This window comes from Mustela nivalis (assembly GCF_964662115.1).
Source record: "Mustela nivalis genome assembly, chromosome: 10".
Classification (NCBI taxonomy): Eukaryota; Metazoa; Chordata; class Mammalia; order Carnivora; family Mustelidae; genus Mustela; species Mustela nivalis.
The window spans coordinates 70,865,780-70,886,339 of NC_139029.1; the positions used below are offsets into that span (position 1 = coordinate 70,865,780).

The following is a 20,560-nucleotide window of genomic DNA, read 5'->3' on the forward strand; positions in this document are numbered from 1 at the left end:
AGCTCAGAGACATGCAGATAGTTGTGCATGTGAACTAGAGGTATGAACACAATCAAGAAAAGCATGTTGTGCTGGGTCTTATATTGTGAAGCTACTGAATTTGTCATTTATTCTGTATGTGATGGGGAGGGCCACAAGTACATCTATTACAAAAGTTCTTTTTGGTAGTTGTGTAGAGGATGCAACAAAAGAAAGAAAAGGGAACAAAGATACCTGGACCAGGTAACAAGTAACTAATCTTTCTGGAGAAAGATGCCAAAGGCTTGATTAAAATCAGAGAAGGCCAAGGGAATAAGATTTGAAAGTTCTTAATAAGGAAGGGAAGAAATACCATTTGGTGACTAACTTTGTATAAAGTGTGAAATAAAGTGCTTGGTCATATTGTCATTTGTGGAAAGAGGAAAGAAGATGGTATTCTTTTGTAAGAGAAGAGTATAAATTCAGTTTTTCGATAATGCTGGGTTTAAGGCCTCTCTACCAGAAATGTGGGCCACAGCCTAGAGGATTACGAGAAATGCAGAATCTCAGAATGTACTCCAAGTTTACAGAATTTACAATTAACAAGATTTTCAGATGATTCATATGTACACAGGCTTAAGGTATCTATAAGACCATACAAACAAACATGTCTGCTTACAGTCAGAAATGTGCTTTCTAACAATAGAAAGCTGTGACCTACAGATACTGGTTAAGAGTGTCATCAGGTAAATACTGTAATTGGAACAGAGGGGATGGGACATTCAAGAGAGTAATAAAAGAAGAAAATATAAAGACAGACCCTGACTAAAACTAACATTTGAAAGGTGGGTGGTAGAGGAGATGCTAGGAAAGGAGAATGAAAATCTTGTTAGATGTAAGAAAAACTAGGAGGTAACAAATTCACAGAAGTAAAGGGAAGAGAGTTTCAAATGCTAGAGTTGAGTAAGATTTAATCATCAGGAGGTAAACTGATAGAAACAGGAGCCAAAATATCATAGGTAGAAGAATGGCTGGCAGCAAATAAAATTCTGCTTATTATAAGAAGTCAGGCTGCAGTTATAACTGATATTCTGATCTGAGCTATTTTTATTTTTTATAGACGGCAGATAAAGGAATGCAGAAATGCCTGATTGTTACTAATGGAAATTTATTACCTAAAGAGAGAGTATGTTACAAAAACAGTACCCTCCAAGTAATACCTCGGTACTAAAATAGTGCTTGACACACAGTAAGCACTCAATAATTCACAGAATTACTGAATGGTTTACTCTGCATTTGTTGGTGCTATGCACATACTAAGTGCTTTAAGTGTGTTATTTAATCCTCAAAACAATCTTATAAGGTGGGTTTTTATTGGTTTTAAACCATCTATTACCCATTTTATAAATGAGAAAAACTGATGAAGTGAATACTCATGAATGATACTACTTACAGGAAAACTCATGATCCTAAAGGGATTATTACTACTGGCATAAGAAGTTGGTATGAGAAGTGAAATCACAGTCGGTATTAAGAAGTAAAAACTGAAAAAAGGTCCTACATTATTTTAAAATTTCAAAGGTATATGATTCTAATAAGGAATTGGCAAAATATAGTCTGAGGTCCATAATCTAGGCGGCTGCTTCAGGAAGTACAGTTTTACTGGAACAAAGCTACACATTTAAATATTGTCTAAGGCTGCTTCTATACTACAGAAGCAGAGTTCAATAGTTGTAGCATAGACCTCTGTTGCCTATCAAGCTGAAAAATTTGATCTAGCCTTTCACACAAAGTGTGTGATATTTACATAATTAGGGAAAAAAATTTTTTTTGAGACACACACATATACTTAACATTGTAAGACTCATGCTTAAGAAGGAATTGTCATCTATTATTTTTCATGCTACTACAAATGATAAAACATTAGGTCCACAGGGCCACTGAAAGTGACTCCTGGCCTGGAGAGGGGGAAAGATAACCCCTCAACCCAGCATGACTGCAGTTCATGAAGCTGATCATCTTAGCTGGTTGATCAGGGAGGAAGCCCTGCTCTTCCTTGTTCCTGCAGCTGTGGCAGAGAGGCTAAGTGTGGACAACTAGGATGACTGCTGGTCCACCCATCAATGAACCCATACCAGCCACAGGTGAGCCTCTCAACAGCATGGGGAGCAAACCCAGCCCAGTGTGCCCACAGAAGGCAAAGTGGGTGACTGCAATCAGCTGCACTGAAGGCAATCACAGCTCAACCACAACAGAAGGTCACAACAGCCCATAGAGGGGATATCCCTGGAGCATGCAATGCTGGTGAAAAAAATGAACTATGCTCTAGGGCACCACAAGACCACTTCCTCAGAAGGTAACTGCATTTTTTTTTTTTTTTTTTTTTAAGATTTCATTTATTTGTCAGAGAGAAAGAGAGAGAGTAGGTGCACACACAAGCAGGGGGAAGGAGAAGCAGGCTCCTCTGTGGAGCAAGGAGCCCAATGTGGGACTCAATCTCAGGACCTGGGATCATGACCTGAGCCAAAGACAGATGCTTAACTGACCGAGTCACCCAACTGTCCCACAGTGTAACTACTTTCAAAACCAAAAGTTGTAGTTGATGTAATACACACAAACAGAGTAAGACAAAATGAAGAGCAAGGCATCTGTCCCAGATGAAAGAACATGACAAAAATCACAGTAAAAGAGTTAAATAAAACAGATAAGCAATATGCCTGATGAAACTTTAAACTAACAGTCAAAGATACTCAGTGGATTTGAGAAGAGGAGATGAACACAGTGACAACTTCAACAAAAAGAAAATACAAAGAAGAACCAGTCAGAATTGAAGAGTTCATTAACTAAAATGAAAAATACACTAGAAGGAATCAACAGCAGATGATGGAATACAGAAGAATGGATCAGCAATCCAGAAGACAAGGTAACAGAAAGTAACCAAGCCAAACGTCAAAGAGAATAAAAAATGAGATAGGTTATGAAAAATATGGAACATCCTCTACTGTAAAACATTCATATTACAGGGATGCCAGAAAGAAAAGAGGAAAAACAAGGGATCAGAAAACTTATTTTAAAAAAATGGTTGAAAATGGGGGCTTAAGTGGGTAGAAGAAGAATCAATGAAACAAGATGGAATTGGGAGGGAGACAAACCATAAGTGACTCTTAATCTCACAAAACAAACTGAGGGTTGCTGGGGGGAGGGGGTTTGGGAGAAGGGGGTGGGATTATGGACATTGGGGAGGGTATGTGCTTTGGTGAGTGCTGTGAAGTGTGTAAACCTGGTGATTCACAGACCTGTACCCCTGAGGATAAAAATACATGTTTATAAAAAAATAAAAAATTAAAAAAAAATGGTTGAAAATTTCCCTAACCCGAGGGAAGGAAACAAACATTCAGATCCAGGAAGCATGCAGAACCCCTAAAAAGATAACTCAAAGGAGGTCCACAACAAGACACATAATTATAATCAACAATTAAAGACAAAAAGAGAATCTTAAAAGCAAAGCAAGAGAAAACAGTTATAATCAGGGAAACCCCATTTTTCACCAGAAACTTTGAGGCCAGAAGGAAGTGGCATGATAAATTCAAAGTGCTACAAGGTAACAACCTTCACGCAAGAATACTCAAATGAGGTTATAGTTAAGAACAGGAGAAAAAAAAAGTTCCAGACAAAAGTTAAAGGAGTTTTTCACCAATTAAGCAGAAAGAAAAGGCCATAATGAGAAGAAAATTAGGAAAAGGAAAAATTCTCAAAGGTAAAGGTGGTAGATTAAGCCAATATGGAGACTGAAACAAAAAAAGTAGCAAAATAATTATACCTACAAAAATGAGTCAAGGGATACACAAAATAAAAAGATGTAAAATATGAAATCATACACATAAAAGTGGCCATCGACTTTATATAAGACTGCTATATACACAGAATGTTATATATGAACCAAATAATAACCAAAAAGAAACATACGATATACACAAAAACTAAAAAGGGATCCAAGAATGTTTAAGAAAGCCATCAAAACGAAAGAGAACAAGACAGAGAACTACAAAAACAACTACAAAGCAATTAACAAAATGACAATAAGGACACACCTACAAATATTTAATTAAATGTAAATGGTATATGGGGCGCCTGGTGCAGTGGGTTAAGTGTCTGTCAGTCTCTCTCTCTCTTCTTTTTTGCTTTTATTTATTTGAAAGAGAGAGAGAGAAGTTGAAGTGGAGGGTCAGAGGGAGAAGCAGACTCTCTGCTGAGCAGGGAGCCTGATGTGGGACTCTATCCTGGGACTCCAGGATCATGACCTGAGCCAAAGGCAGTCGCTTAAGCAACTGACCCACCTAGGGGCCCAAGTGTCTGTCTCTTAATTTAGGCTCAGGTCATGATCTCAGAGTCCTGAGATCAAGCCCTGCTTAAATTCTCTTTCTCCCTCTGCCCCTCCCTACGTATGCCTGCACTAGCATTCTCTCTCTTTCTCTTAAAAAAAATAAAATAAAAAAAAGGAAATTGACCAAATGCTCCAATCAAAAGACAGAGGGTGACTGAATGGGTAAACAACAAAAAGGACCCATCTGTATCTTGTTTACAAGAGACTTGCTTCAGACTTAGACACATACAGAGTGAAAAATGAAGGTATGAGTATAGATATTCCATGCAAATGGAAGAGAAATAAAAAGACTGGCAAGAATACTTTTATCAAAGACTATAGCAAGAGACAAAGAAAGGCATTACAGAATGATAAAGTGGTCACTTCAACAAGAGGATTTACAATTATAAATATCTCTGCACCCAAAATAGTATCACTTAAATACACATAAAGCAATTATAAAAGTTATAAAGTAAGAAATTAGCAATAATACAATAGTAACACCCCACTTACATCAGTGGATAGACATTGTGGATAGAAAATCAACAAGGAAAAAAGTAGCTTTGAATGACACATTAGAAGAGACAGAACAGGTATAAACAGAATATTCCATCCAAAAACTGCTGAATATACGGTAAAGTGCACATGGTACATTCTCCAGGGCAGATCCTATCTTAGGCCACAAAGAAGTCTAAATAATTTTATAAGTCTAAAATCATGAATCTTTTCTGATCATAAAGGTATGAAACAAAAAATTAGAAAAAAACTCGAAAAGCAAAAACACATGAAGGTTAAAAAAGCACACTACTGAACACCAATGGGTCAGCAACAACAACAACAACAACAAAAATCAAAGAGAAAATAAAAATATATATGAAGAGAAATAAAAATGAAAACACAATGGTCCAAAAATCTAAGGGGTGCAGCAAAAGCAGTTCCGAGAGGGAAATTTATTGAGATACATGCCTACATCAAACAAGAAAAACCTCACCTTACATCTAAAGGAACTAGAGAAAGAACAAACAAAGCCAGTGAAAAAAGAGGGAAATGATAAAGATTAGAGTGGAGGGGCATCTGCCTTTGGCTTGGGTCATGATCCTGGCTGAGGTCCTGGGATCAAATCCCACATCGGCCCCCTGCTCAGCAGGGAGTCTGCTTCTCCCTCTCCTTTTGCCCCCCTCCTCTGCTCATGTGCATACTCTCTCTTTTAAATAAATCAATAAAATCTTAAAAAAAAGAGTGGAAATAAATGAAAGAGCAACTAAAAACTAAAATAGCAACTAAAAAAAAAAAGAGATTAGTTCAGGATCAATTTGAATTTCCACCAACATTACTGCAGAGCTGGTACTCTGAAAAGAGGAAGACTCATCAAGAAAAAGAGGGATCAGTTCAGTATTTGCAAATCATTGTGATACACATTAATAAGAGGAAGCATACAAACCATATCATCATCTCAATGGATATATAAAAGGCATCTGACAAATTCTACCTTTGCTTATAATACAATCTTAAAATGAGTTTGGGTTAGGAGGGAATACACCTCGACATAATAAAGGCCATATATGAAAAACCCACAGCTCACACAACTCACACTCAATGGTCAAACACTGAAACATTTTCCTCTAGGATCAGGAACAAGATAAGGACATCCACACGTACTCAACACACTACTGAAATCCTAGCTGCAGAGGAGTGATCATGACCAAATTTGTAAAGAAGTAAAACTGTTACCATTTGCAGATGACTGGATATTTTATATAGAAAACACTAAAGACAGCCAAAACTCATTAGAACAGATACATTCAGCAGTTTCAGGATACAAAATTAATACACAGAAATTGGTTTTATTTCTACATACTAATAATGAAGTAGCAGAAAGAGAAATTAAGAGAACAATTCTATTTAAACTGTACCAAAAAGAATAAAATACCTACAAATAATTAAACCACGGAAGTAAAACACCAGTATTCTGAAACTATGGGACACTAATGAAAGAAACTGAACATGACAATAACAATGGAAAAATATTCTGTGCTCATGAACAGGAGGAATTACTACTATTTTAAAAATTTTATTTGAGGGGTGGAGAGAGAGAGAGAACATGACTGGAGGGAAGGACAGAGGGACAGTGAGAAGCAGACTCTGTTGAGCAGGGAGCCAGACGCCAGGCTAGATCCCAGGACCCTGAGATCATGACCGAGTCAAGGAAGATACTTAACTGACTACACCACCCAGGTGCCCTGGAACAATTACTATTGTTAAAAAAGTCCACACTAGGGGCGCCTGAGTGGCTCAGTGGGTTAAGCCTCTGCCTTTGGCTCAGTCATGATCTCAGGGTCCTGGGACTGAGTCCCACATCGGGCTCTCTCCTCAGTGGGGAGCCTGCTTCCCCCTCACTCTCTGCCTGCTTCTCTGCCTACCTGTGATCTCTCTCTCTGTGAAATAAATAAATAAAACCTTAAAAAAAAAAGTCTATACTACCCCAAACAATCTACTGATTCAGTGAATTTCCTATCAAATACCAATAGCATTTTTCACAGAACAAGAACAGAAAATCGAGGGAGCAGTAAAGATGGCGGAGAAGTAGCAGGCTGAGACTACTTCAGCTAGCAGGAGATCAGCTGGATAGCTTATCTAAAGATTGCAAACACCTACAAATCCATCGGCAGATCGAAGAGAAGAAGAACAGCAATTCTAGAAACAGAAAAACAACCACTTTCTGAAAGGTAGGATTGGCGGAGAAGTGAATCCAAAGCGACGGGAAGATAGACCCTGGGGGGAGGGGCCAATTCCCGGCAAGCGGCGGAGCAACCGAGCAAAAAATCAGGACTTTTAAGTCTGTTCCACTGAGGGACATCGCTCCAGAGGTTAAACCGGGGTGAAGCACACAACGGGTCAGCGTGGCTTCAGGTCCCGCGGGTCACAGAAGGATCGGGGGTGACTGAGTGTCGCAGAGCTTACAGGTATTGGAACGGGAAAGCTGGCTACAGAGACAGAGCCAATGGTAAGCTCACAGCTCGGGGTTACCTTGAACGGATCGCAGGCTCAGTGAGCTCAGAGCGCGGCTGGAGGTCAGGCAGATGGGAATTGCTGGGTGCTATTCTCTGAGGGGGCACTGAGGAGTGGGACCCCGGGCTCTCGGCTCCTCCAGGCTGGAGACCAGGAGGCCGCCATTTGTATTCCCGTCCTCCGAACTCTACCGAAAGCGCTCAGGGAACAAAAGCTCCTGAAAGCAAACCCGAGTGGATTACTCAGCCTGGCCCCTGGTAAGGACGGTGCAATTCCACCTGGGGCAAAGACACTTGAGAATCACTACACCAGGCCCCTCCCCCAGAAGATCAACAAGAAATCCAGACAAGACCAAGTTCGCCTACCAAGGAGTTCAGTTTCAATACCAAGGAGAGCAGCAGAATTCTAGAGGAGGAGAAAGCAAAGTACGGAACTCATGGCTTTCTCCCTATGATTCTTTAGTCCTGCAGTTAATTTAATTTTTTTTCTTTTTCATTTTTTTCTCTTCTTCTGCTAAAATTTTTTTAAACTTTTACCCTTTTCTTTTTTAACATTTTTTAACCAGTTTAACTAATATGTATATTTTTTCATTTTTATACTTTTCTTTATTTGTTTTCTTCTTTAAATTCTTTTCTTTTTTTTTTCTTTCTTTCTTTCTGAACCTCTTTTTATTCCCTATCTCCCCTCTCACGATTCCGGATCTCTTCTGATTTAGTTAAAGCATATTTTCCTGGGGTTGTTGCCACCCTTTTAGTATTTTCCTTGTTCCTTCATATACTCTTATCTGGACAAAAGGACAAGGCGGAAAAATTCACCACAAAATAAAGAACAAGAGGCAGTACCAAAGGCTAGGGACCTAACCAATACAGACATTGGTAATATATCAGATCTAGAGTTCAGAATGACAATTCTCAAGGTTCTAGTCGGGCTCGAAAAAGGCATGGAAGATACTAGAGAAACCCTCTCGGGATATATAAAAGCCCTTTCTGGAGAAATAAAAGAACTAAAATCTAACCAAGTTGAAATCAAAAGAGCTATTAATGAGGTGCAATCAAAAATGGAGGCTCTCACTGCTAGGATAAAAGCGGCAGAAGAAAGAATTAGCAATATAGAAGACCAAATGACAGAGAATAAAGAAGCTGAGCAAAAGAGGGACAAACCGCTACTGGACCACGAGGGGAGAATTCGAGAGATAAGTGACACTATAAGACGAAACAACATTAGAATAATTGGGATTCCAGAAGAAGAAGAAAGAGAGAGGGGAGCAGAAGGTATACTGGAGAGAATCATTGGGGAGAATTCCCCAATATGGCAAAGGGAACAAGCATCAAAATTCAGGAGGTGCAGAGAAAGGCCCTCAAAATCAACAAGAATAGGCCCACACCCCGTCACCTAATAGTAAAATTTACAAGTCTTAGTGACAAAGAGAAAATCCTGAAAGCAGCCTGGAAAAGAAGTCTGTAACATACAATGGTAAAAATATTAGATTGGCAGCGGACTTATCCACAGAGACCTGGCAGGCCAGAAAGAGCTGGCATGATATTTTCAGAGCACTAAATGAGAAAAACATGCAGCCAAGAATACTATATCCAGCTAGGCTATCATTGAAAATAGAAGGAGAGATTAAAAGCTTCCAGGACAAACAACAACTGAAAGAATTTGCAAACACCAAACCAGCTCTACAGGAAATATTGAAAGGGGTCCTCTAAGCAAAGAGAGAGCCTACAAGTGGTAGATCAGTAAGGAATAGAGACAATATACAGTAACAGTCACCTTACAGGCAATACAATGGCACTAAATTCATATCTCTCAATAGTTACCCTGAATGTTAATGGGCTTAATGCCCCTGTCAAAAGACACAGGGTATCAGAATGGATAAAAAAACAAAACCCATCTATATGCTGCATCAAAGAAACTCATTTTAAGCCTGAAGACACCTCCAGATTTAAAGTGAGGAGGTGGAAAAGAATTTACCATGTTAATGGACATCAGAAGAAAGCAGGAGTGGCAATCCTTATATCAGATCAATTAGATTTTAAGCCAAATACTATAATAGATGAGGAAGGACACTATGTCATACTCAAAGGGTCTCTCCAACAAGAAGATCTAACAATCTTAAATATCTATGCCCCCAACATGGGAGCAGCCAACTATATAAACCAATTAATAACAAAATCAAAGAAACACATCAACAATAATACAATAATAGTAGGGGACTTTAACACTTCCCTCACTGAAATGGACAGATCATCTAAGCAAAAGGTCAGCAAGGAAATAAAGGCCTTAAACGACACATTGGACCAGATGGACATCACAGATATATTCAGAACATTTCATCCCAAAGCAACAGAATACACATTCTTCTCTAGTGCACATGGAACATTCTCCAGAATAGATCACATCCTCGGTCCTAAATCAGAACTCAACCGGTATCAAAAGATTGGGATCATTCCCTGCATATTTTCAGACCACAATGCTCTGAAGCTAGAACTCACCACAAGAGGAAGTTTGGAAAGAACCCAAATACATGGAGACTAAACAGCATCCTTCTAAAGAATAAATGGGTCAACTGGGAAATTAAAGAAGAATTGAAAAAAATCATGGAAACAAATGATAATGAAAATACAACGGTTCAGGGGCGCCTGGGTGGCTCAGTGGATTAAGCCGCTGCCTTCGGCTCGGGTCATGATCTCGGGGTCCTGGGATCGAGTTCCGCATCGGGCTCCTGCTCAGCAGGGAGCCTGCTTCCCTCTCTCTCTCTGCCTGCCTCTCCGTCTACGTGTGATTTCTCTCTGTCAAATAAATAAATAAAATCTTAAAAAAAAAATACAACGGTTCAAAATCTGTGGGACACAACAAAGGCAGTCCTAAGAGGAAAATATAGAGCGGTACAAGCCTTCCTCAAGAAACAAGAAAGGTCTCAGGTACACAACCTAACCCTACACCTAAAGGAGCTGGAGAAAGAACAAGAAAGAAACCCTAAGCCCAGCAGGAGAAGAGAAATCCTACAGATCGGAGCAGAAATCAATGATATAGAAACCAAAAAGACAATAGAGCAAATCAACGAAACTAGGAGCTGGTTCTTTGAAAGAATTAATAAAGTTGATAAACCCCTGGCCCGACTTATCAAAAAGAAAAGAGAAAGGACCCAAATAAATAAAATCATTAATGAAAGAGGAGAGATCACAACTAACACCAAAGAAATACAAACTATTATAAGAACATACTATGAGCAACTCTACGCCAATAAATTTGACAATCTGGAAGAAATGGATGCATTCCTAGAAACATATAAACTACCACAACTGAACCAGGAAGAAGTAGAAAGCCTGAACAGACCCATAACCAGTAAGGAGATTGAAATCTTGCCATTTGCAATGACGTGGATGGAACTAGAGGGTATCATGCTTAGCGAAATAAGTCAATTGGAGAAAGACAACTATCATATGATCTCCCTGATATGAGGAAGTGGTGATGTAACATGGGGGCTTAAGGGGGTAGGAGAAGAATAAATGAACAAGATGGGATTGGCAGGGAGACAAACCATAAGTGACTCTTAATCTCATAGAACAAACTGAGGTTTGCTGGGGGGAGGAGGTTTGGGAGAAGGGGGGTGGGGTTATGGACATTGGGGAGGGTATGTGCTTTGGTGAGTGCTGTGAAGTGTGTAAACCTGGCAATTCACAGACCTGTACCCCTGGGGATAAAAATATATTATATGTTTATAAAAAAAAATACAAAAAACCCCCCCAGATAATCCTAAAATTTTTACGGAAATGTAAAAGACCTTCAATATCCAAGGCAATCTTAAGAAAAAGCTAGAGGTAACACAATCCCAGATTTCAAGATATACTACCAAAGCAGCAGTAATCAAAACAGTATTGTATGAGCACAAAAGCAGACAGAGGTCAGGAATAGGATAGAGCCCAGAAATAAAACCCATGCTTAAATCGTCAATTAATCTATAACACAATATACAAAAGGAAAAAGACAGTAACGTCAATAAATGGTTTTGGGAAAACTGGACAGGCATATGCAAAAGAATTAAGCGGACCAGTTTCTAACACCATTCACAAAAGTAAACTCAAAATGGATTAAGGACCTCTCTGCTCGATTGAGCCTGATGAGAGAAGCAGGTCTCTCTGCCTGCTTCTCTGACTACTTGTGATCTCCCCCTGTCAGATAAATAAAAATCTTTAAAAGAGCTTATAGAACACAAAGGAACAAGTCCCAGAACCTTGCCAAATAATGAGGAAGCTGTTGGAACTCTCTCAGTCAAAAGAGCAGGTGAAGGGGTGCCTGGGTGGCTCAGTGGGTTAAGGGTTAAGTGGTTAAGGTGGGTTAAGGCCTCTGCCTTCGGCTCAGGTCATGATCCCAGGGTCCTGGGATTGAGCTCCACATCAGGCTCTCTGCTGAGCAGGGAGCCTGCTTCTTCCTCTCTCTCTCTGCCTACTTGTGATCTCTGTCAAATAAATAAAATCTTAAAAAAAAAAAAAAGGCAGGTGAATACTATGATTTACATTCTCCCTCCACCGTGACAGTGTAATCAAGATCAGGGCCCCCAGACCACATCAGCCCCAGACATAGTGGGGCATGGACGGGGTTGGGGGGTGTTTATAAGTTCAAGGAGAATTTAAAGATCCAGCACTAGAACTCTGCTAGATGGGGGGACAGCTGCTGGAACTCTCTCCAGGTTGCAGGGGCTAGTGAGAAACATGGTTCACCATGTTCTCCATACCTTGATAACTTGGATGGGAGAAGGGTCCAGGTACCTTAACTAGCATGTTGCTTCCTGGGTCCCCAGCCCACATCAACCCCAACCACTCCACCAAGCAGTTTCAGCACAGTCCACACCAGGACACCTCTGGTCAGATACAGCAGTTGTGCCAATGTGACATGAACACAAAGCGCTCTGGAACACTCCAGGTCCCCACCTCTTTGGCTCCTAAGAGTTTCCTAGGACACCCCTGGCACAGAGATTACTGGGACCTCCTGGCTCTCAGCTGGTTCAGGTCCAGGAACCCCCAGCCCATGCTGGCCCAGTTCTAGTACCCTGCCAGGACACTCGCTGCACTGAGCATTCTGTGATACCCTGATCCCACCCATTTCAGCTTCAGCTGTCCCACCAGATGCTTTCTGCCTGAAGAGCCCTGGGGCAGCCGCAGCCCATATCCGTTGTAGCTTTAGCTGTCCGCTCAGGGCACCCTGGGCACAGAGAGCTCCAGGATCACCTTGGCCCATACCTACTTCAGCTACAGATGTTCTACCAAAATGCCCCCTACAGAGAATACCTTAGGACCTCCCCCAGGCCCATGCCCCACCTTAAATCAAGCTGCCTTGCCAGGGTGCTTTCTGGAGAGCCCCAGGACACCCCAGCACACACTTGATCAGCTTCACAGTCTACCCAGGGGACAACCATACACAAGACCATTCCTCCAAGTTTAGAAGTGGCTGTTCTGCCTAACTCACAGAAACAAGCACTTTAGAAAGTAAAGCAGATTGGAGAGACGGAAGAATATGCTACCAAAGAAAAAATAAGAAAGAACCTCAGGAAAAGAACTAAATGAACACAGATAAGCAATGGTCTGATAAAGAATTGAAAAAAAGTAATGATCATAAAGATGCTTACTGGACTGAAGCAAGTAAAAGAACTAAGGGAGGACTTCAACAAAGAGAAAACATAAAGAACTATTAGAGTTGAAGAATACAAGAAGTGAAATGAAAAATAACTGGGGAAATCAACAGTACGTTAGCAGATGCAGAACAATGGAGCACTGATTTCGAAGACAGGCTATGGAATGCTTACTCATTAAGCATCTGCCTTCTGCTCAAGTCATGATCTCAGGGTCTTGGTATTGATCCCTGCTCAGCAGGAAGCCTGCTTCTCCCTCTTCCACTCCCTCTGCTTATGTTCCCTCTCTCACTGTGTCTCTGTCAAATAAATAAAATCTTCACGATGGGGTGCCTCGGTGGCTCAGTGGGTTAAAGCCTCTGCCTTTGGCTCAGGTCATGATCCCGGGGTCCTGGGATCGAGCCCCTCATCAGGCTCTCTGCTCAGCAGGAAGTCTGCTTTCCCCCTCTCTGTCTCTGCCTGCCTCTCTGCCTACTTGTGATCTCTGTCTGTCAAATAAATAAATAAAATCTTAAAAAAAAAAAAAAAAGGTATGGTGGGGGGATGGACAAAATGGATGAATGGGAGTGAAAGATAAGGGCTTCTAGTTATGGAATGAGTAAGTCATAGGGAAGGCAGTCAATGGTATTATAATAGCATGTGTGACAACCCACCCATAGTGAATATAGCATAAAGTACAGACTTGTCCAATTACTACAACTTACACAAATTATACCTGAAATTGATGTAAAATTGTGTGTCAGCTATATTTTAATAAAAAACAAGGTGTGGAATACACAATGGCATATTACTCAGCTACAGAAAAGAATGAGATCTTTCTATTGATGACAACATGGATGGGTTGACTAGAGTGATTAAGCTAAGTGAAATAAGCCAGACAGAGAAAGACAAATACCGTATCATTTCACATATATGTGCAATCTAAAAAATAAGTGAAATAACCAAAAAATGAACAGATTCTTAAATACAGAGAACTGGTGATTGTCACAGAGGAAGTGGATGGAGGGGATTGGTGATTAAGGGAATTAAGAGATACCAGTTTCCAGTTATAAAATAAATTCTAAGTCACAAAGATAAAAATAATATAGTCAATAATATTGTAATAACATTGTATAGTATCAGATGATGGTTACACTTAATGTCATTAGCACTGTGATTGATATATAAATTACCAAATCAGTATGCTGTACACGGGAAATACTGTATGTCAGTTATTCCTCAATAATTAAAAATACAAAGGATTATAAGAAAGTATTCATACTTAACACAACCAAAACATGGAAATTAGAAGAATCTTAGGACCTGAACCTAGAATTGGCTTTGGAATATAATCTGGGACTTTTTTTTCCACAGACATTGAGTGTTAAGTTCAATAAAATGTTTCAAAATTTGATTCTCTCTTCTGGTATTATTTAACATTAATTTACTTTTCTGTTTTATGACATGTCTGTTTTAATTAGGTGAATTTAAAAAATTACAATTATTGTTAAGATAAAGTATAATGAAAGTTATGATAATCCCAGAGGGTACTGGATATTGATGACAAAAGACCATAATGCAATGATGACATGAAAATTAGCTTGGTATTTGTAATTACTGTAAAAAGTGACATCTGTCCTTCATGCCCTATTCCAGATTATCTATAAGATAGTGAGTCAGAGGGGTGCCTTGGTGGCTCAGCAGGTTAAAGCCTCTGCCTTCGGCTCAGGTCATGATCCCAAGTCCTAGGATTGAGCCCCATAATCGGGCTCTCTGCTCAGCAGGGAGCCTGCTTCCTCCGCCCCCTCTCTCTCTGCCTGCCTCTCTGCCTACTTGTGATCTCTGTCTGGCAAATAAATAAAATCTTAAAAAAAAAAAAAAAAAGATAGTGAGTCAGAAAGTGGGAATATAATAATGGTTATACTTAAAATATACCACCATCTCATGGACACCGAAACACTGGAATTATACATAATTGTACTGAATATGGATACACATTACAGAAATAATCACTTCCATTTAAAAAAAACTTGTGTATTAAATATTTATACACAGAATTAAAATCCAATTGCTTTCAAAAGGAAAAGACAGTATGACTACATGTATCCTAAGTATGACAATTTAACTACATATAAGAAATATACAGAATTAAATTCCACTACAAGGATTGATAAACTCCACTCAAGCTTTTAAAGACTGAACTTCTGACTGTAGAAATTACTACCAAAGACATGATAAAATCTGCTATCACAAATAGGGCTAACTGTGGTAGTATCAAAGCTATTCTTAACCTAATGAAAATCTAAGTCACAGAAGATTATTAGTAAAACAAGTCAATAAATGTGAATAATATAATTAAAAAGCAATTTCTACGATGATCAAACTATCATTTAGATAAGTGATATAAAAACCAAAACCAACTATGGTACAATTCTGAGTACGCTGAAGGGAAAAAAAAAAATCAGCATGAGGAATTTTTCCCTAAGCAGTAGATACATTCTGTCCTATAGGAGAATGTATTTATTCTGACAAAGAATGTATTTAATTAGATGTGTATCTGCTTTGGGCCTCATATAATATGTCCCCAAGCCAAACTATTATTCTATTACATTTCAGTCCCAAAAAGAGCAATATATTATTATAAAATAATTCTAGGTCAGCAATAAATGGCATGTGTGAACACAGGTGATTTAAAAGATACTAAGTCCAAAAAATTCCCTTGCCATTAAGTAAACAAGGTGAGAAGCCGTGAGAAAGTGAGCAGAAATAAAAACAAGGTGTATAAACCAAGCACTTACATATTTCAGTTACAAATGAAACAAACAAAATACTTCATTACCTTTATACAATTTCAGTTTTATAAAACTGATTTTTAAATGACATGCCAGGACAGAATAGAAAATTCTTAGTCCAAGTCTTTCTGGAGATGCAAAGCTCCATTACTATTTGATGTCAACCAAAAGGATACATTTTCAGAATTATCCTTTCAAATGTTTTTCCTTAAAATTTCCTGTGAGGATGTACATGGATGACTGCTTTTCCTCTGTACCTCAAGTTCTATGGTAATTAATTCTCTTAACGATTTGTCGTTTTGTACAGGTCTATTCTCACTTACTCCAACTGTTCCTTATGAGCATTTTATATAAATCAACTTACATTTATTTATTTATTTTTATTTAATTTATTTATTTTTTTAAAAGATTTTATTTATTTATTTGTCAGAGAGAGAGTGAGCGAGAGCGAGCATAGGCAGACAGAGTGGAAGGCAGAGTCAGAGGGAGAAGCAGGCTCCCTGCGGAGCAAGGAGCCCGATGTGGGACTCGATCCCAGGACGCTGGGATCATGACCTGAGCCGAAGGCAGCTGCTTAACCAACTGAGCCACCCAGGCGTCCCTAAATCAACTTACATTTAAGATACATTAGAATGGTATGTTATTTAAAGGGATTACATTTATATCTGGTAAAACAAAGGCTCCTGTAAATTTACACTTAAGTAAAGGAAAGGCTCTCCTAAGAATATAACCACTTCATCATGTGTTGTATCACACATTATGCCTACTTAAAATAACCTTATATTCAACAATTACTATAAAACTCTACCTCCAGAAAACAGAACATGGAAAAATACATGTACTGTTGAGAAAGTATAATCCTAAAAATTCTTATTCTTGGGAATATGTAATGAAAGTATTCTTGTAAAATACTGATTTTAAATTAAAGTGAGAATTTACTGGAGAAAATTTTACATACCTTGGACTTGAGGGAACCTCCCCAATTTTCATCCACAGACTTCAAGAATAGCTCCTGCATAAAGCTGCAAAAGGAAAAACAAGAATTTAAAAAACTGGTATCATTTTAAGATTTTATTTTGGGAAGGGTAAAAGAAAGTACGAGTGGGGCGGGAAGGCAGAGAGGAAGGGTGAGAGTCTTTCAAGCAGACTTCACACTGGGAGCCTGAGAGCAGGGCTCAGTCTCAACAACCCTGAGATCATGACCAGGGCCCAAAATCAAGAGTTGGAAGCTTAAATAACTGAGCCACTCAGGTACCCCTGTTGTAATTTTAAAAATGTAGTTATTTCAGTTAAAACAAATATTAAACAGATAGAATCAAATGTTCAGAGCTGAAGAGAACTATGTAGTTCCATTCTGATAGACGAGGAAATGAGGCCCATGGATGTTAAATGATTGAGGAATTTAAGCCCTACCTAGTAAGAGATTGAAGGAGATGTCATTAGAAAGAATTTTTGTTAAAGATCTGAGAGAGATAGAGAGGAAGAGAGACTGTGCACACCTGTGTGTGAGTGTGTGTGTGTGTTGGGGGGGGCAGAGGCCCGAGGTGGGGCTCTATCTCACACACCATGAGATCATGACATCAGGACCTGAGCCACCCACGCACCCCTCATTAGAAAGAATTTAAATGCAAATATTTTCCCTTAATGAATTCACTTAAAATGAATTAAATGATAAATATTGCTGTTCTAGCTATATAGGACCTGCACAATTTACAGTAAAAGCCCATTATAAAAAAAACTATAATGCAAAAATTTTATTACAATGAATTCAGCTGAAGAGCCTGACCATTCTTTTTGTAGTGACATAGGGATGCTAGGGCTCTAAGAGAAGGAAGGCTATTATAAAAACATACTATATCCATTTTATTTATTGTTAGTCTTTACACTTTTTATTGTAGGTCTAAAAGCTGAAGATGGATTTTACTTTTAAGTTCTAAAATAGCATAAATATCCCATGTATTATGCAGGATGATTATTTTAAATACTTTGGAAAATACAAAAAAGTACAGAGTAGAAATTAGAAATTTACTTCATTTCCATTTATACCCAAGAGATAATTTTTTTTTAAATCAGTTTGGAGATTCTGACCTAGATCAATAGTTCCTAAATTTTTGAGGGCCACTGATACTTTTGAGAATCTGATGAACTTTTGCTTTGAGGCTATTCATGGACTCTGAAACCACTGATGAATTTCAAATTAAGAACTTTGATGATCTCCAAAGAATCTCTGCAGCATTAACAATTTGATATTAGGGGGATTTAATTTTATGCAGTAAGCTGCTTTTTAGTTACTCTTGTTGGACAAGCCCACAGAATATCTTTAAAAAATCAGGTCATATTACCAATAAGATAATGAAAAGATGTTCAACATCACTAATCATTAGGAAAAAAGCAAATCAGAATCACAATGAGCTACCAACCATTTCACACTAGATAGGAGGGCTATGATTAAAAACAACAACACAGAAAACCAGTGGTGGTGAAGATGTGGAAAAATCAGAACCCTTGGGCACTGCTGCTGGGAAGGTAAAATAGTACAGGCACTACAGAAAGTAAAAAGGCAGTTCCTTAAAAAATTAAACATAGAATTATATGATTCAGCAATTCTACTTCTAGCCAGAAATTAGAGGCAACCCAAATATCTATTGGCCAATGAATGGATAAACAAAGGTGGTATATACATATAATGAAATATTGTCTTAAAGAGAAAATTATGACACATGCTTTAACATGCATGAATCTTGCAGACAGGAAATAAAACAATTACAAAAGGATAAATATTAAATGATTCCACTTTTATGAGGTACTTAGAGCAGTCAAGGTGAGAGATAGAAAGCAAAACGGTGGTTGCCAGGGGCTGGGAGAGGGAAGAAGAGAAGCATTATATATTGAGAATGGAGTTTCAGTTTAGAAAGATGAAAAAGTTCTGGAAGGACATGGACACTTAAAAATAGTTAAAATGGTGAAGCTTATGCTATATATATATTACCATAATTAAGAAAGTTAAAAAAGCAGTAAGGCCATATTAAAATTTGGTTATTAGATTTAGCTTTTATTTGTAAGTCTGTGATCCCCTGGAAACTAAGTGGAGATTCCATTACCTTATATAATAGCATTTCTCTACAAAACTGTTTCCCAATATTCTCCATAACATGACATGTGGAAAATGGTTAACAACTTTATGAAGCTTAGAACTGGAGATGACTAGCTTGGTGGGCCCTGTGCATCCCAGTCCCTATTTGGCTGTTGCAAGGACTGAAGGAGTCTATATCCCAGCAGACTTCTAAGGCATTCATGGAAAGCACTTCTCTGTACAATAAAACAAATGGTTAAAAATACTAGAAACATGTTCAATGAACAGGCAGCTCTGATGTGACTCTGTCCAGAAAAACTTTCGTTGATTTCCTATCCTGCAGGTACTTTCTGCAGAATTCCAGTTTTTTTCTTTTTTTCTTCTTAAAGATCTTATTTGACAGCAAGAGCGTGCGCACACGCTCACAAAAGCAGGGGAAGCAGCACAGGGAGAGGGAGAAGCAGGCTCTCTGCTGAGCACAGCCAGATGTGGGGCTTAACCCCCAGGATCCCTGGATCATGACCTGAGCTGAAGGCAGACTCTTAACTGACAAAGCCACCCAGGCACCCCAGAATTCTGTTCTTATAATGTGCTGTAAATATTCTGTAACTTAACTGTGGAAAGGAAATGTCTTATTTATCATAACTATCCCCAGAACTAGATACAAAGCTTCTCACTGTATGTGTGTTGGAGAGAATTACTCATTTAACAAAATTAAATACCTTTTTTTTTTTAAAAAAGATTTTATTTATTTATTTGACAGACGGAGATCACAAGCAGGCAGAGAAGCAGGCCCAGAGAGAGGAGGAAGCAGGCTCCCTGCTGAGCAGAGAGCCTGATGTGGGGCTTGATCCCAGGACCCTGGAATCATGACCTGAGCCGAAAGCAGAGGCTTTAACCCACTGAGCCACCCAGGCGCCCCCGAATACCTCTTTTTTTGTTACATAACTTTAAAAATATTTCAAGTTCCTTTGACATACTTGTAGAGTTCATTGTACTTAGTTTCAGTGTAGGGTAAATAAAAAGAAAATTTATGTTAGAGCTGCCTGACATTATTAATAACAAATTCTAAAAGAATTTGTTAATTTTTAAAAATGATTTTATTTATCTATTTGACAGAAACAGTAAGTAAGTGTGCACAAGCAGGGGGAGCAACAGGCAGAGGGAGAGGGAAAAGCTCCCTGCTGAGCAGAGCCCAACTAGAGAGCCCAACATGGGGCTCAACCCCAGGACTCTGGGATCATGACCCGAGCTGAAGGCAGATGCTCAACTGACTAAGTCACCCGTTCCCCTAAAGGTATTAATTTGTGATGACACTTGGCATTTCACTTATGAATTTGTGGTGTTCATAGAAAAACACTGGTTTTTCATGTTGAGTAAGTAATTTTACTACAAATTCTGATAAATTTTCAGTGACATAATCATAAGCATCTTTGGCATTACACAAATTCAGGTAATATGTAACTTATAATAGGAATTCTCTAGGGCATAAAGGATTAAAGGATTTAAAAAGGTTAAACTTGGGGCGCCTGGGTGGCTCTTGAGCCTCTGCCTTCGGCTCCGGTCATGGTCCCAGGGTCCTGGGATCAAGCCCCGCATTGGGCTCTCTGCTCAGCGGGGAGCCTGCTTCCTCTTCTCTCTGCCTACTAGTGATTTCTCTCTCTGTCAAATAAATAAATAAAATCTTTAAAAAAAAATAAAAATAAAAATAAAAATAAAAATAAAAATAAAAATAAAAATAAAAATAAAAATAA

The 20,560-nt window shown here is 38.8% G+C and overlaps 1 protein-coding gene across 3 annotated transcripts in view; it reads right to left on the minus strand.

Moving 5' to 3' along the window:
* SELENOF (selenoprotein F) overlaps window positions 1-20,560 on the minus strand; it is a 58,395-nt gene that overhangs the window by 10,108 nt on the left and 27,727 nt on the right. For all 3 annotated transcript variants that reach the window (XM_082688244.1, XM_082688243.1, XM_082688245.1), the window contains one exon: window positions 16,692-16,755. In XM_082688244.1, coding sequence (XP_082544370.1) covers window positions 16,692-16,755 — 64 coding nt within the window. The remainder of the gene's footprint in view (window positions 1-16,691; window positions 16,756-20,560) is intronic.